Source organism: Mus pahari, chromosome 16, assembly GCF_900095145.1.
Source record: "Mus pahari chromosome 16, PAHARI_EIJ_v1.1, whole genome shotgun sequence".
Lineage (NCBI taxonomy): Eukaryota > Metazoa > Chordata > Mammalia > Rodentia > Muridae > Mus > Mus pahari.
In genome coordinates, this window is record NC_034605.1 from 46699036 (window position 1) to 46715986 (window position 16951).

Genomic DNA, 16951 nt, shown 5'->3' on the forward strand with positions numbered 1-16951 from the left:
AGGAAGCTTTAACACTCTGGTGAAGAGCTGACCTGGTCCAGCTGTTGTTCTACCTCCCTGTGCTCTCTGGGACATCTTCAGTCCCCGGCGCTGCTTCGGTCACAGCTGGTTCATCTGACATGGCGAGGTGAGCTGGCCACGGGTCTTTTGAGAATATTTGAAGTTTTGCATAAGGGATTTCCTGGTATTCATCAATGCTTCACTCTGGTTTTGAGCATGTAACAGAGATGTAAATATGGCTGCTGCTTTTACATTAGTGGGGAGAGCCTGTATGGCTCAGGTGGAGTCTTAAGGTTACCCTTTCCCCCTTTTTGGAAAGTTATGTCTTAAGACGACAAAGGCAAGGACAACTGATATATATGCTTTGAACATGAAACTAGGAGTGGGCTGTGGAATCTGTCCAGGCACGCTGTATGGCTTTGCCCACTGTGTTCTAGGGTCGCCCCTCTCAGCCATGACTTCACCTATTCCCAACTCAATGACCTACGGCCAATCATAGTACAAAAATCCTAAATGAAAAATTTCCATAGTAAACAGTTTCCAAGTTTTACATTGTTTGCTGCTCTGAGAAACATGATAGGAACCTTATAGCTTGTCTTGTCTGGGGTATAAGTTACCCTTCATTCAGCCTATCTACACAAGATAAGCTACCTTCTCATAAGTCACTAAGTCATCTTTGTGGTTGTCAGATATACTTAGGACCAGGCAGCTTGGGTTCAAGTCTCCCATATTTTACTTAATAATGGGCCTGTCACACAAGAGTAGTGACGCTAGCAGTTTGTATATACCAAAGAGAGATCCAAGTTCCTTATGTTGAGATGGCTAAGGACCACTGTAAGAATGAATCTTTTATCCCAATGTTTTGAAGAAGAGAAAAGAAACACTTGCCTGTTTCGTTGCCATACCTCAAACTGTAAAAGCCATGGTCAGAGTATCTCTCAAAGGCTTCAGTGATATAGAAAAGGTATTCATTTTGGGTATGGGAAATGTGAGCAGAAAAACCTATGCCTGGTTTAGAAACTAAACTGTCCCAAGCAAAAAAAAAAAAAAAAAAAAAAAAAAACAAAAACACCCAGGCTATACACCGCCTGTACACCAGCCCGAGGGAGTACTGTAGGTTTTGATCTTGACTTTCTCATTGGCTTTTCTGATCCGAGGGAGAACCCTCTTGATAGATGGAGAAGCTCCCCAGGAGGAAAGTGGAGGCAGGTCATCTCTTAATGCCACTGCAGTCATATTTGCCATTGAAAAATGATTTAGAAAAAAAGAGAGATGGATGGAACATTGGTCATGGCTATGCAGAGACTGAGGAGGGTTAACCAGCTCAAACTGGTCTTGTGTGGTGGCAGCTCTGCTGGACAGTCAGGGGGTGGGGGAAGTTATAAGCCATAAAGAGATAGCTCTGTTCTAGAATCAGTTGGATGCTCTTGGTTTCTCAGGAGATTCTTCAGCTGCCTCCTTTCATCATTCCTGTATGTGTGTGTGTGCGCGTGTGCACATACATGTGTGCACATACATGTGTGCGTGTACATGTGTGTATGTGGGTACGTGTGTGCACATGCGTACATACATGGGTGCATGTGTGTACATGAGTGGGGAAATCAGAAGTCATTGTTCGATGTCACTCAATCATCCCTCCACCCCTTATTTTTTGAGACAGTGTCTTCTTTCATTGAGCCTGGAGCTCCCTAGTTTAACTGACTGGCACTCAAGCCTCTGGGACCCTCCTGTCTCTACCAGTCCAGCACAGAGGTTACAGGCATGCACCATCACACAAAGCGACTTTTGTGTCAGTGCTAAGGATTGAACTCAGGTCCTCACGCTTGTACAGCAGGGACTTTGCAGATGGAACTGAGTCCCTGAGACCCCAGTGTTGCTGTGTTTTGTAACTCCAAAAGCCCCAGTCTTTTAGCTTCCTCCCGGAGACTCTTGCTTATTTTAGTGAGGCACCTTTAAAAGTGGGGAAGACTGTCAAGAAATGGGATTCTCTGTTCAGAGACAGCCCGACTCTGGGAGTGAGCATAAATCTGCCAGCAGATGTCTCTGCAGCCCACTGTACAGCAACACCAGCACACTGGAAGCTCGGATTAAAACTGGGTGACCTTGTGAGGCTTTGGCTTCCTTCACTGAACAGAACTGAGCCAGAGTGCATGCACTTGTGTTTGCACAAACACACAGGCCTGTGCATTTTTCCCCAGTATCACCCCCAACCCCTTGGCTATTTAGTTCCCTGCCAGAGTCCCCCCTCTGAACACTGGAGAATTGCAGTATGCTCCCCATTAACAGTTGAAGACAACACAGAGAAACCCAGTGCTCTGTCCTTTTCCCTACAGTGACTCTTGGGTTCTGTTATGACAGCAAGGCTAGGTAAGGGATGCCACTTGTCCCGGGGCTTCCTACTGGTCGCCAGCCAAGCAGGGAAGGGCAATTCCAGGCTGTTTAAGGATGCTGACTGCCTGCCAGCACTGGGAGCAATGTTCTGCTTTCCTGTTAATGAAAATCTATTTTGGAAGCTTTGAAATTAAAGTGTGTCCAACCTGTTGCCCGAAGGGCACATGTAGCTCAGAATAACTATAAGTGTGGCCCAACACAAAGTGGTAAAAATTATCTAAAATACTGTGCGACATTTTTGGTGGTTTTTGTTGTTGTTGTTGGTGGTGGTGGTGATTTTATTTTTTGTTTGTTTGGCTGTTTGTTTGTTAATTGTATGTGAATCTTGTAAATGACAGAAGTAAGCTACAGGGTCAAAGGCTTGATGTGCGTAAAGCCATTTAGGTGGGGGAGCCAACTACTGAGGGCAGATTAGAGACACTTTTAAGCCTTGCAAGCGTGAGGACCTGAGTTCAATACATAAGAACTCAGTAAAAAAAAAAAAAAAAGCCAGATGTGGTGGCACATGGTTGTCACCTCAACGTGGCAGTCAGGTCACGCTGGCCCCAGTCTAGTATACATGGAAAGGTTCAGGCCAGAGAGAGAGAGAGAGAGAGAGAGAGAGAGAGAGAGACCCTGTCACTAAAATACAAAGTAGGTCTCACGTGAGAAATGCATCTGAGGTTGTCCCCAGGCTTCTCCACACATGCATGCATACATGTGTGCCTGCACACACATGAACATGTATGTGTATGCATGGGAAAACACGGACACACTAAGGTATGGATGGGAAAGAGAGTGGATGTTGAATGTGGTGTATGGCACATCTTTGAGAAGGAGATGCTGAAAACAACCCACAGCTCAATCTCCAGGAGATCTTGGGGAGAGAGCCAGCTGGATTGCTTGGGTAGCTTGGGGATCTAGCCCTTACTTCAGGCTGGTCTGTCACGGTCCTTCCATAAGGTGCTTTGCCTTGTCCCTAGCATCTTCCTGCCTCTCTTAGAAGAGAGATCGTCAGCTTCTAATCATCTGTGACCTTGGCTCGCTGGGAGGGGGCCATTATTCATCTGTACCTTTTGTTTAGTTGAGTTTGAGTTGGCTGGCAATGGCTTTGGTTTTGTTGTTGTTGTTGTTGTTGTTTTGGGTTTTTAAAAATAGATTTAGAAAGTAGATCTTGGCATCCAAAATTAAGAACCAGCTAGTGGGTGACGTAGCATCTGAAAACAAACAAAACAAAACAAGAAAACAACGCCTAAAAGAGCAAAATCCAACCCAGAGTGATTCACATGGTGCTCGCCCTCTCCCCCTACTACCCCCCTTACAGGTCTCCCAGCCAGTGTTTCTCTCACCACCCCTGCAGGGCAGGGTGGAGGTTGTGTTGGGTCCTGGGGCTATAATCACAACATCGCAGTCTTATCTTGTTTCAAAGCAAACACAGTCTCAGAGTTTTTAGAGATTCTCTTCTCCCCCCCCCCCCATTCCCATTCACGGGGGCAGGGGTGGGGGTGGGAGTGGGGAAGCACCCTGTCTTGCTTTAAAAACATACATGTTTTGATGGTGTTGTGAAAACAAGTTGTAAAACCCTCATGCCAGTCTGTCAGTAAGTGACTCTTTGCTACCTTGTCACAGGTCTCCGAGAGTGGCACCGAGAGCCTGGAGCTCCCAGAGAGAGAGAGCAAGCAAAACAGCTCCTTCGAGACCCCCAGGAGACGGTCCTACTCCCTGACAATCCAGAACACTACGGTCTGCAGCTCAGGCACCTACAGGTGTGCCCTGCAGGAGCTCGGAGGGCAGCGCAACTTGAGTGGCACGGTGGTTCTGAAGGTGACAGGTGAGCTCACCTCACTTCGTTTCTTCTCACAGACCGGGGTGCACTTTCTGCAGGCCCCAAAGTCTCGCCTCTCCCAGAATGAGAATCCACAGCTCAGGACAACATCTGTGGCTGGAAGTGAATTCCTCTGAAGAATATCATAACTTTTTCTTTACGTGGCTTAATCTATGCACTGACTTTTGCCCAACATTTGCAAGGGACTGAGGCCAGAAATAATAAACATTACTGTCTATGAGGCCCTGGCTTTGCACAACAGTTACACTCTCCTCATGTCACCTAGCTGAAAGCTATTAGAACTAAGACAATAATCTTCAGCTCACAAAAACATGACTGCTTTTTAAAGGGCCAGCCAGTGTTTGCACTTTTCTCACTGCTGTTGCTGCATACACACACACACCTTACACCCTTTCTAATCTCCAGACTCCCGCCCCCATTCTTGTTTGCTTGTCTTAGTGACACATTATATACTTGCCATGCAACGTATGGATTAGCTGAATACCCATCTTCCCCAGGGAGCATTTCTCCATTCTGTGATTTCTTTAGTGCACAGCAGATCCTCAACCCAAGTGGATAAGAAATGGCAATAGCTGACCAAGAGAGACAGTTATGAGGGACCAGGCAGAAATGAACAAAGCACAGTTGGTTGCCTTCCATTTTCTCTTCCAACACAGTATTGCCTCCAAGTTAAGGGTCAGGCTGCAATGCATTGTTTAGATCTGGCTCAAATGTTAACTGACACTCACTAGCGCGTAGCTGGCTATGTAACCGTTTTAATATAAGCATCATTTCTCAAATGGGGGCAGTAACTATATTCTGTATTCTATGTTTGTGGTTAAACCTAATGAGATATCCCATTAGGATATTAAGTACAGTGACTGAGCTGGACAGACTGCTCGGGCAGTGTTAGTGATCTCTAAGATACTGTCTCTTAACCTTTTCTGTTGAGTTATAGATCCTGGTGAGAATCTAGTCCTAGTGTATTGCAGTTTTGAATTCAATCTCAAATCCGTAAGACTCAAGGGAACAATCTCTTGGAATCATCTGCCTGCAGCCTGGCTCTGCCCAGGCTGTGAGCCAAGCCCATTGGCGACCTCACGGGCAGTACGAGCCAAACATCAGCTCGTGCCTGGATGGGACAAGGCCCTTCCTCCCACACTGCTCCTGGCTGAGGCCTCCCTTCTGCCCCTCTCTAATGCCACAGCCAGAGCTTCAGAAATCCCGATGGAGCTGGTCCGCCCAGCCCACTCTGCTGGCCTTCTCTAAGAACTGCATTTAACTGACTGGCAATGGTTAGAATGCTCACCTAGTGTGTGGGAAACTCTGGGTTCAGTTTGAAGTACCAATAAAATCCAGAGTTGGCAGCCCATGCCTATAATCTAAGATGGTACTTAGAAGGTAGAGACAGGAGGATCGAGAAGTTCAGAGTCATCTCTGTTCTCATGGTGATTTCACAGCCAACTTGGGCTACGCGATACCCGGTCTCAAGAAGACAAATAAAACAAACCTCCAGTTGGATTTCTTGGACAAGACTAGGCAGATTCCCCTGCCCCATTTTCTAGCCAGAGTGCCTTAATGTGAGGTCATTCACCGGAGAGTTCCACTTGTCACAAGAACTTTAGGTAGTCAAAGCTCAGCAAACATCCCACCCACCCAGTACCAGACGCCCAGAGCAATGTGACAGCAAGCTCTCAATGTCACTACCACCATGACTGGTCTTTGCTGATTGGCAGATTTGGGGTTAGTGATGGCGACATTAGGACCAGAGGAAGCAGGAAAGGAGTAGGGTAGACATGTCTTTGAATGTATTCACGGGTTCCTTTTCGTTTTTTTTCAGGATGCCTCAAGGAAGCTACACAGTCAACTTTCAGGAAGTACAGGGCAGAAGCCGTGTTGCTCTTCTCTCTGGTCGTCTTTTACCTGACCCTCATCATTTTCACCTGCGTAAGTGAAAGCACCTATTGCCGTGATGTAGTCCCCAGGGTCCTGCTGATTCCTGTAGGTTTTGTGGGCTGTGTGAATGATGTGGAGAGAGGCTGAGAGGCACTCTGAAGGCTGGCTGGGCTTTTGAGGCCTGCACACTGGGAAGCACATGGGGGTTCTTCCAGCTTGGTTCTGGTTTAGAGAGCCGTGTGAAACATGGTCTAAAGTCTGTGAGGTTAGGCAGCTTGGGTTGTGTAGGAAAGTCTGAGGAGTCCCATGAAGATCTGAACGACTTGTGGCCACAGTGCCACTATCCATCACCTTGGGGCTGAGACTTTGCTGCAGTGGCATCCCCTTTGATCACGCTGGCCCGGGTCTGTTTTCTCATAGTGGCTCTACTTATATTTTTGCAGTTCCCATCCTCTTTAAGATTTGACCCTAAAAGTCCCCTGGAGTGGAGGGGGGTAGCTGACAGTACTTGGATATTCTTGACATGTTCTTTAGCTGTTGGTCACAGGCTCCAGTTGGAAGCTCTTAATCCCATTATTGCTTGGCTGTTCACCTGGACTGACCACGGCCCTCAGGGAGCAGGGCTATCTGAGACTGACCAACTGAAAAGCAATCATCACCCTATGTCTCAGGGCCACCAGAAGGGCTGGCTCCACAGGAACCAGGATAGACTCATCCTGAAGCCATTCAGGGCTGGCCTTTGTTACCTACCATATTCTTGTATTCAGTTGTCTCTCTTACTGTGTAAACCATGTGTCTGGTTTCTATCTTAAAATCAATCAACAAGTATCACATCATATCCTGTAACTATATAAAATTATTATATGTGAATACAAATTTAAATCACCTGTTTACTTAAAAAAAACAATCAGAACAAAATGAAATACTGGTGTTTCATAATCAGGCAAGGGTGTAATACTCATGACTTTGAAATGAATTGTTGAATAGTAGACTAAGATTTTTTTTTGGATGTTATCAATTTCTCAAAGAATGATTACATCAATTAATCTGAAAAAGATTCTTAAGGTGAATCTATTTTTGGTGGTGCCATTCATTAAATATAAAGCCTTTCATAAGTGTGCTTTAAATAAAGCAGAGGCTGTGTTTAAAATAGTTATAAAAAAAAGCGAACATATAAAATAAAACCAAAGTCTCCCAAGAGTACCTGCTGTGTATGGAGCATTCTGCCAACCACTGCCTGGGATAGAAATACTTGTTATGTGCCTGATCTCCTAGACCTTGCTATTTAGTTGTCAGGGTTATTTGTTCGTAAGAAGGTAACTAGGAGGTGAAGGGGCTGGAGAGATGGCTCAGAGGTTGAGAGCACTGACTGCTCTTCCAGAGGTCCTGAGTTCAATCCCCAGCAACTGCATGGTGAATCACAACCACCCATAATAAGATCAGGTGCCCTCCTCTGGCTTGCAGGCATCTATACAGCGAGAATACCGTGTACATAATAAGTAAACACATATTAAAAAAAGAAGAAGAAGAAGTAACTAGAATGGTCAGACAAATACATTTAAGAAGGCTGCGTCGGTTTCTTGTTGGCAGATGTCTCCTTCCATAGGCACTGGCTTTCCACAGTGTTCTATGACAGTGGGAGATAGAGATCACTGAAGTCTGGAATCAGTGAGTGTCCTGATGAGATTTGGGAACGTCAGGGAGGTGGCACATATAGCTTATAGAGAATGAGGGGTAGTAAGTATAGCAAGGATTTCCACAGTAAAGTGCCCCACCAGCTATCAGGGGAGGGATGACAAGCGCCATGTTTTCCCAGTGACTAGTTTCTCAATGTATTTTCTTTTCCCTTTTTACAGAAGTTTGCACGACTACAAAGTATTTTTCCAGATATTTCTAAACCTGGTACAGAACAAGCTTTTCTTCCAGTCACCTCCCTAAGCAAACATTTGGGGCCAGTGACCCTTCCCAAGACAGAAACGGTATGAGTAGGGTCTCCGTTGGTTTTTACGAAGCCAAGAGCACATCAGATCAGTGTGCCTGAATGCCACCTGGACAAGAGAAGAATGAGCTCCACCCTCAGATGGCAACCTTTCTTTGAAGTCCTTCACCTGACAGTGGGTTCCACACTACTCCCTGCCACAGGGTCTTGAGCACCATCATATGATCATGAAGCATGGAGTATCACTGCTTCTCTGTGGCTGTCAGCTTAATGTTTCATGCGGCTATCTGGTCAACCTCGTGAATGCTTTTCAGTCATCTACAAGCTATGGTGAGATGCAGGTGGAGCAGGGTCATGGGAAATTTGAACACTCTGAGCTGGCCCTGTGACAGACTCCTGAGGACAGCTGTCCTCTTCTACATCTGGGATACATCTCTTTGAATTTGTCCTGTTTCATTGCACCAGTCCAGATGTCTCACATCTGGCAGAAATTGACAGGCCAAGCTGTGAGCCAGTGGGAAATATTTAGCAAATAATTTCCCAGTGCGAAGGTCCTGCTATTAGTAAGGAGTATTATGTGTACATAGAAATGAGAGGTCAGTGAACTATTCCCCAGCAGGGCCTTTTCATCTGGAAAAGATATCCACAAAGCGGCAATACAGAGGGATGCCACATTTATTTTTTTAATCTTCATGCACTTGTCAAAGAAGAATTTTTCATGTTTTTCAAAGAAGTGTGTTTCTTTTCTTTTTTAAAATCTGAAGGTCTAATTACATCGCATTGCTAGCTGACAAGCAGCCTGAGTGAATATGGAGAATGTCCCTCAAAATAGGGACAGCAAGCTAGAAGCACTGTACAGTGCCCTGCTGGGAAGGGCAGGCCATGGACTGAGCAACCAGACGTCTGGCCACAAGACTGTATGATCCTGGAGGAGTCACTTGTGGTTTTCACTCTCTGGCTAGTAAACCAGGTAGTTTAGTCTGGGTTGACTACAATGGATGTGAAGTTGCTTGGGGAAAGCTGAAAGTAGTGGATATATTGGTAACTCTTCTGGGCTGTTACCTTGTTGATATCCTAGAGTTCTGGAACTGAGCGAATGCCCATCATATCTCAGCTTTCCCATCAATCCAAACACAGGAGGCCACAAAAAGGACACGAGCATGGTCTTCTGTGTGAACTCCTCCTGAGAAATGTGGAGACTGGCTTAGTGTTTTGCTCTTGAAGGACTAATCACAAGTTCTTGAAGATATGGACCTCTGGGAGCTATTGCACCAGACAGGAGGAAGTTCTCAGATGTTGCACTGACGTAACCTTGTTGCATTTCTTTAATGAGCTGGGCCCCTTCCTCATTTGCTTCCCAAAGAGATTTTGTCCCACTAATGGTGTGCCCATCACCCACACTATGAGAGTGAAAGGGATGCTGAGCAGATACAGCGTGCTTACCTCTCAGCCACCACTTTCATGCTATTAAAAGTGCATGTGAAGAGGGGTGTTCGTTTTTCTTTTCTATCTTTAAAATGATTCCGACTTTAGAGTGAGTGTTTGGATGCTGAATGGAGAGTAAGAATGAAGAAATGGTAGTGGTAAATGACTGGCTGCTTTCCTGAGTCTGTGGCTGGGACGGGACGGGACTGGGGGTGGGGAAGGGACACATGGCTGGCAGACTTTTGTGGCATGGCATTCCTTCTTTTTGGAGCTGCATCCCTACCAGGTAGTAATGGTCAGCTTGTCCACCTAGGCAATCACAGAGGGAGGGACCGAAAGGGAGGTTCTGCTTCTAAATGATGTATGAAGTTGAGGCTCCTGACCTTGGGATTCATGGGGTTTTATTGGAGGTTTTCAAATAGACCCCTAACCTCTAAGCTGTTATGAAAGGTCTATACAAGTGTCTGTGGTGGCTATAAAAGACTCATGGGTGAGGTGCTCTTTGTGAAGATGAATACACTCGTGTCTGTAAAAGCTGCAGAACTACTTAGAATGGATCCAACCCATTGTCAAATGCTCTACAAATGAATGCACCGGAGAAGCTTAGTCTTATTCTGAGGAACGCAGATGTCTGAAGTTGTGCCACGTCAGTCAGGAGATTTAGAGTAAGAACAGTTATTGGTTTAATAGATACATTCAGAAGATTGAGAGTCCACAGAAGGGCTAAGTGTCTGGCAATGTTCAGAGGACAGGAGACCAATAAAGAAGGAAAAGGGAACAGAAGTGATTCCAGGGTTCACACAATTTTGGCAAGCTTGTTTCATTAAAAGGAATAAATTGACTCTGTGGGCGTTGCATGTTGCCTTCGGAGAATACACAGTGAAACCAACTCTCCATAGGCATGAGAGCTATACCATGGGAGAGACCAGGGAGCGGGGTTGCTCTTGTCATTTTAGATAGACTTTACCAGATACATTATTAAAACTTAATAGCAGGTTGATTCCATGTTTCAAGTTTACTATTTAGTGTTTACAAATGTGTGTGTGTGCGCGTGTGTGTGTGTGTGAGAGAGAGAGAGAGAGAGAAAGAGAGAGAGAGACAGAGACAGAGACATAGACAGAGAGACAGAGAGAGATTAAGGAGAATTTATTGGCTTCTGGTGCCCAGTTTCTTCCTATCTACTATTTCAAAGGACCATGGACTGAATTTATTGTCTTCACCACTAGGGAAAGCTTTGTTCTCACACTTTCCTCGTCCATGGGATTAGATCTACGGTCTTACCAACTTTTCTGTGGGATGTTCCAGGACATGAATACAGACACACACACATCAGCTGCATGTTCTAAGAAACAGTCTGCAGGGTTTTTTTTTGTTTTTTTGTTTTTGTATTCCTGATTATACTTAGCAGGTCTCAGAAGAGACCTGGAAGCCAACCAGTGCCTACTAATCTGCCAGGGTTGTGCCCCCAGGCACACAGGCAGCGGAGTGAGACCATAGTTACCTGGAGTCTCAGGACCCTGAGCTGTTCCTTCCTTGGCAGCTTTGTTTGGTTGGGTTGATTAGGTAATTAATAATCGTTTGTGTTTCCTTTGTAAACCATAGCACACAAGAGGGGATGGAGAAATGGCTCAGTGCTTAAGGCCACTTGCTGTGATTGCAGACGACCCGGGTTCTGCTCCCAGACCCAACTCCTGTTCCAGGAAATCAGTTGCCCTCTTCTGTCCCTCATGGGTACTGCATGCGTGTGATGCACATACAGACATGCTGGCTTTCCTTTTCCTTTTTTTGGATGGTGGGATGGTGCAGCCCATCTTCAGGGAGGGTCTTTCCTTCTCCTCAGTTAAACTTCCTTAGCAGAGCCACACAGAGGAAATAAGAAAAGCCGATTCTAAGTGATTCCAAGTTGTCTTAGTCAGGGTTTCTATTCCTGCACAAACATCATGACCAAGAAACAAGTTGGGGAGGAAAGGGTTTATTTGGCTTACATTTCCATACTGCTTTTGATCACCAAAGGATGCAGGACTGGAACTCAAGCAGGTCAGAAAGTAGGAGCTGATGCAGAAGCCATGGAGGGAAGTTCTTTACTGGCTTGCTCAGTCCACTCTCTTATAGAACCCAAGACTACCAGCCCAGAGATGGCACCACCCACAAGGGGCCCTCCCCCCTTGATCACTAATTGAGAAAATGCCTTACAGCTGGATCTCATGGAGGCATTTCCCCAACTGAAGCTCCTTTCTCTGTGATAACTCCAGCTGTGTCAAGTTGACACAAAACTATCCAGTACACAAGTCTAGCCCCAGGAGCAATGAAGAGCAACCGTCTGAGAAGGCTATGCAGACTAACTCCTTTTAAACTCAGACTTCAAAGCTGAGCAAGATTTTGGATAACGGTGGGGAAGGACAGAGGGTATTATTGCCTGTGCCCTGGACAGCTCTCTGCCCGACTCTACCTGCCCTTGGGTGTTGGGGGTGAGTTGGCACAGAGTCAATGACACAGACTCTGGGAACAGGAGAGAAACACTGTTGCAAGCTCATCCAAGCACTGCTGCGAGCTCCTTTAATACCCTCCACCCACGCCCTCATTGGTCCCAAGAGAGCATCACTTCAAAGCAGCAGTTACTGATTGGCTGGCATTGTTTGCACTAGCATCTTCAATTAGGTCCTCCTGCGGGAGATGCCTTTGCAGCTGCAAGCCCCCCAGTGTTTACATAGAGGCAGCCACTCTGTTCCTGCTACAAGAGGGAACATAAAGACACAGGCTTGGGCTGAGGGAGGAGGCAACGGGTCCCTTCAGCCCAGATGGAGTGAGGAGCAAGCAGAGGCGAGTGGCAAACACACTATATGAGATCGTTAGAGCTGTGGCATAGTATTGGTGGATCCAGCATTACGGAGCCACAGTTGGCTTCTGATTATCTGGGGGTAATAATAGCCAGGAAGACAAGGTGAAGGACCAAAAACAAAAGAGCTGGAGGAGGTGTGTGGCATCCAAGCCACATGACAGGCTAGAGGCCCAGAACAGATAGGAGACCATGGAGACCAGCTGGCTTGCCCACACTGAAACAGTCTTCAGGTTTGTTTGTTTGTGCCTTTGTTTATTATGTTTGTTTTCATGAGCATGTATTGACATGCGTGTGGAGGCCAGAGGTCAGTTGCAGGAGTTCATTTTTTCTCCTCCACCATATGGCTCCTAGGAATTGAACCTATGCTCTAAGTCTTGATGGCAAGAGCCTTTATCCACTGAGGTATCTCACTGGCCTAGGTTTTGAGTGTCAGTCTGATATCTAAGTGTTGTGTCTGTGTGCTGTCTGTCTGTCTGTCTGTCTGTCTCTGTGTCTTTAAGCTAAAGCCTCCTTTCCCTTCGAAAACATATCAGCCTTCGAAAGTAGTCAATTCCTTCCATCTTACTCCGTCAGAGCAAGCAGAGCTTGTCCATCTAAGGGGACAGAAGATGTCTCCATGTCTCCCAGCTGCTCTTGGAGCTAACAAGCCTGCCATCGATGGGGTGCTTCAGGCTCTACACCCCTTTACTCCCATGTTTCTGACCTAGAAGGGGATCTCTGGTATCTGCTCTCCTCATGGTATTTATTATTTCTTGACCGGCTGCCTTCCCGAACACAGCATGGACCACCTAGTCCTCTATCATCGGTTCACTTTTGTGTGTTTTCAACTATGTAACGGACACCAGAGTCTTTCCTTGGTTCTCTGCCCCACTGGCTTTTGTGGTATGCAATTACTTCTTAGTTTTTAAAAAGCAGCTAAATCTGAGTAAACACAGTAACACAGCATGACGAGCAACCGAGCGACATCCTCCAGGCTGTGTGATGGGTTGTGCTGGGGTTGGGGGGTGAGTCTAAATGTGCAATGGAGAAAGGAGAACGGAGCTGCAGAGCATCACTCGTTGCTGCAGACCTTCACACATCCCACACAGCCCCTCTGTCCTTCAGAGCCAAGGCATTGCACTTGAATGTCTCTCTTCTCCTTTCCACTTCTTTACTTAACTCTCCCCCCACGGAATTGCAGGCAGCACACAGTTAGGTCACAAAGGACTATCGGAAAAACATCATCTAAGCTGGGTGTATCTGTTTCCATGGTTCCTGAGAGGTTAGGGTGAGGGAAGGAAGTTGGAATTCGGGCACCAACGCAAATCTTCTATTCTCTTTTCTTTTCAGTGCATAAACACAATACAGTATTCCCCTCTGGGCAGAGGAACTGGACCCCACTTAGTGGTTCATTTAGATTCTGCATGCGTAAGGGATATTGCTTCGTTATAAGAGGTACTAGTTCTTCCAATTGACCATTTTCCCCACTTATGCGTTGCCAAAGTAGCCTGTTTACAACTTACTCTCCCAGATTACAGTCCTTACCAGAGGCAAGTGGGGAAAAATTCAGACACTGAAGAGCTTTGAGACGCCCCACAGAGTTGAAATGCTTTTCTCAAAGGAGGAAAAAAAATCTGTAAATGTGTATATATTTGCCCAAGTCCCCCCCACCACCACCACCCAAAGCCAGCTGAACAGCCTGTCAATGACTCCCATTGAGGAACAACAAAGACCGGTGTCAGAAGTCAAGGGAGAGGAGGCTGAGAACTAACAATAAGTTTGCACTTACACAGCAGTTTTTATCCCAAGACCTCAGAGTGCTTTGTAAACATTAATTAAATTGCCCAACAGCCCCATGAGATGGCTGTGTGTCACTGTTTCCAGTTGGCAGGGGGTGGTGGTACCAGAAGTGTCGGCACGGAGCGAAGTTGGAAACAGGCCATGTTACACTCCTGTGGATTGTGGACTCAGAAGTGGGAACATTTCCCTGTGAGTCCAAGGCTGTGGTCAGGTGTACGGTCCTCACGGGGATAAGGAAGTGGTCTGGTGACTTCCCAGCAGGAGCCAGGTTATGTGTCAGTTCATGGACCAGCTTCACCAGGAATTGAAGGATGGAAGGATGGTCTCTGCCAGAGGCTTCATCACCACACACCAAGGTAACAGTCATTAAAATAGGCTTTTTTTTGCATGGTGGCAAAGAGTGACTCTCATGTGGCATTTCCTAGGAAGATGTGACTAGTTATCTAGACAGGCATCCGACACAGACAAAAGACGAGATTCCATTCAAGTCTAGCTTGTCCATGCAATGATTTTGGTTACTGATGGTAGCATGGCTGAATCACAGGCAAATCCATTACAGAGAAGCCCACTGCATTGTGGGTGATGACTCACAATTTGCAGTTAGCCTCGAGACCTTTCTCCCAGCCACTGTTTCTTGATGCTATAATTTGGGGCGGGAGGGGGCTTGTAAATTTTGTGATTTTATTTTATGAGCTTCCAGAATCTTGTCAATTTGCTCCCTGAGTCTTATGAGCCCTGCCCCGACTCCCAACGCAAGGAGAGAATATTCAAATTCAGTGGAAACAGATGTACACGAGTTGGCTTTGATTGCTGCATCCATGTCCAGAACTGCTAGGTGCGACATAGTATTCCGTCTTGTATGTTGGTGCATCAAACTATGTCCTCCAAAGAGGCCTACTGGGATAGTCTTACCCTCTGGCACCAATTCATACAACCTATTCTGGAAGTAAGGTCTTTGAAAATGTGGTTACCCTGAGATGCTGTGGCTTAGGTTGATGTCCATATCTAAAAAGAGAGAAATTTGGACACAGGCACAGATATTCACACAGACTACAGAAGGCCTCGTGACATCAGAGGTAACACTGGATGCAATGCATCTGCAAAGTCAATGAGTGTCGAGGCTTGCTGGCAATAGCAGAAACAGGGAGAGAAGGAGCCTAGGGGTCCTCCCCAAGTGCCTTCCAAGGAAGTGTGGCTCTGAGACACCTTGTGTCAGACTTCTGGCTCCCAGATCTCAGGATCTTCTTGCTGTTGCTGTTGTTATTTTAAGTGCCCAGTGTGTGACCTTTTGTTATGGAAGCTCCAAAAAGGGAGGAAAAGGGGAGCCGTTCAGATCTAGGGTGATTAAAACATCATGCATTTGAAAACTATCCAATAACCAGGGGAAGGTTTCCTGGAGGAACTGGGCTGGGGTATGTTTTTAAATGGATGGTGGTTTCGATCGTGGAACACTCCAACTGGTGACAGGACCAGTGGGCAGAATGCACTGGAGTGTGATGGGACACAATGGGGACAGGCATCACAGTGCTCCTGTGGCCTGGGAGATAATGGTTACACAGATGTATCTACACAGATGGAGGTATAGTACACAGGTGTTTTATGTATCCTTTTTAAAGATTTATTTTTATTTTAGTGTGTCTGTGTGTCTGTATATGTAAGATGTCTGTGGAGGGCCAGAAGAGGGTTCTGAGCCACCAGAAGTGGGTTTTAGAAACAAGGACCAATATTCTCTGAAAGAGTGGCGAGCATTCTTAACCACTGAGAGAGACATCTCTTGAACCCTTGTTTTTTTACGTTTAATTTTAAATCTTATTTTAGTATTTTGAGTTGCCGTTGTACAAATGCCCTCAATACATTCCATTTCTTCATACCTAAAGTTGACATTGTTTAAAAAAAAAAAATCAAAATATGTACCCAGAAGCCATTGCTGCTGGATCAAGGGTAACAAAAAGTGGGGGGGGGGGGGGAGGAATCTATTGAAAGTTAAGACCCAAACTCTGGAAATGCCATTATTCTGTTGTGAGTGAGGTTGTAGACATTCAGGGCGGGACGTCATCTGTTGTATTCATCTTTCATCTTCCTCTCTTCAGACTCTTTCTTTTAAAAATACAAGCAATCCCAGCAGGGGGAACACATAAATCAATACAACGTGGGCAGGATACATTACTGTCTGAAAAAGAGATTGCACCCGAGTCAGACAGATGTGCGCTGGATCCTAGGCGCCATCAGTCACCAGTTGAATCATATTAAACAAATTGCTCGGACTCTTGCCGTCTCAGTCTACTCATTTGTTAGGTGGGTGCTAATAACGTCTCTTGAATTTTAAGTAAAAGGCTGGTACAAAGAACACGCTAAAGTACCAGCCTCATTTCCTTCTGCGTGTGCTTTCCTTCTTTTAGAGGCTTGCAAGATGCTTGACATAGGTCAAGCACTCTGGAGTGGCACAGAGGGGGCGGCCCCGGAGGCCGTGCAATGCAGAGAGGTTTCAGAGTGGGTCTGCTATCAAGCTACAGACTAAGGAGAAGCCGCCTCCTTCTCCACGTAGTTTCAGCAAGCTCCACTCCTGGGAGCATCCTTCCTGTCCTTTGTAGGTCCCTAGAGCTTCTAGGATTCAGAACTCCAGCTTCCAGTAGCTGTCCAGCAGTGGGCGACAGAGAGCTGGCTTTCTCTACCTTTCCTTTCTATGGAGAGGGTCACCTGATAGAGGAACAGAGGAACAGCAAGCAGTATCACAGCGCAGGTTGGCAGTGGAGCTGACGCTCTGCAGGCCGCGAGCCCACTAGTACACAGAAAGGAAGCAGATGTCACTTCATGCACCGGCACCGGCAGCTCTAAGGGTCACAGGTCTATGTTGTTGTCACTGTGGCTTTGCTTTGGG

General features: G+C 46.2%; 1 protein-coding gene across 2 annotated transcripts in view; it reads left to right on the forward strand.

Annotated features, from left to right (window-relative positions):
* Cd83 (CD83 molecule) overlaps positions 1-9515 on the forward strand; it is a 19898-nt gene extending 10383 nt beyond the window's left edge. The window contains exons 3-5 of one of the 2 annotated variants that reach the window (XM_021215650.1): positions 4000-4201; positions 6036-6142; positions 7948-9515. In XM_021215650.1, coding sequence (XP_021071309.1) covers positions 4000-4201; positions 6036-6142; positions 7948-8076 — 438 coding nt within the window. In that variant the 3' untranslated portion in view covers positions 8077-9515. Of the gene's footprint in view, positions 1-3999; positions 4202-6035; positions 6143-7947 lie in introns of those variants that run through there. The other variant, XM_029547503.1, reaches the window with a different exon arrangement.
* Positions 9516-16951: the final 7436 nt, after the last annotated feature.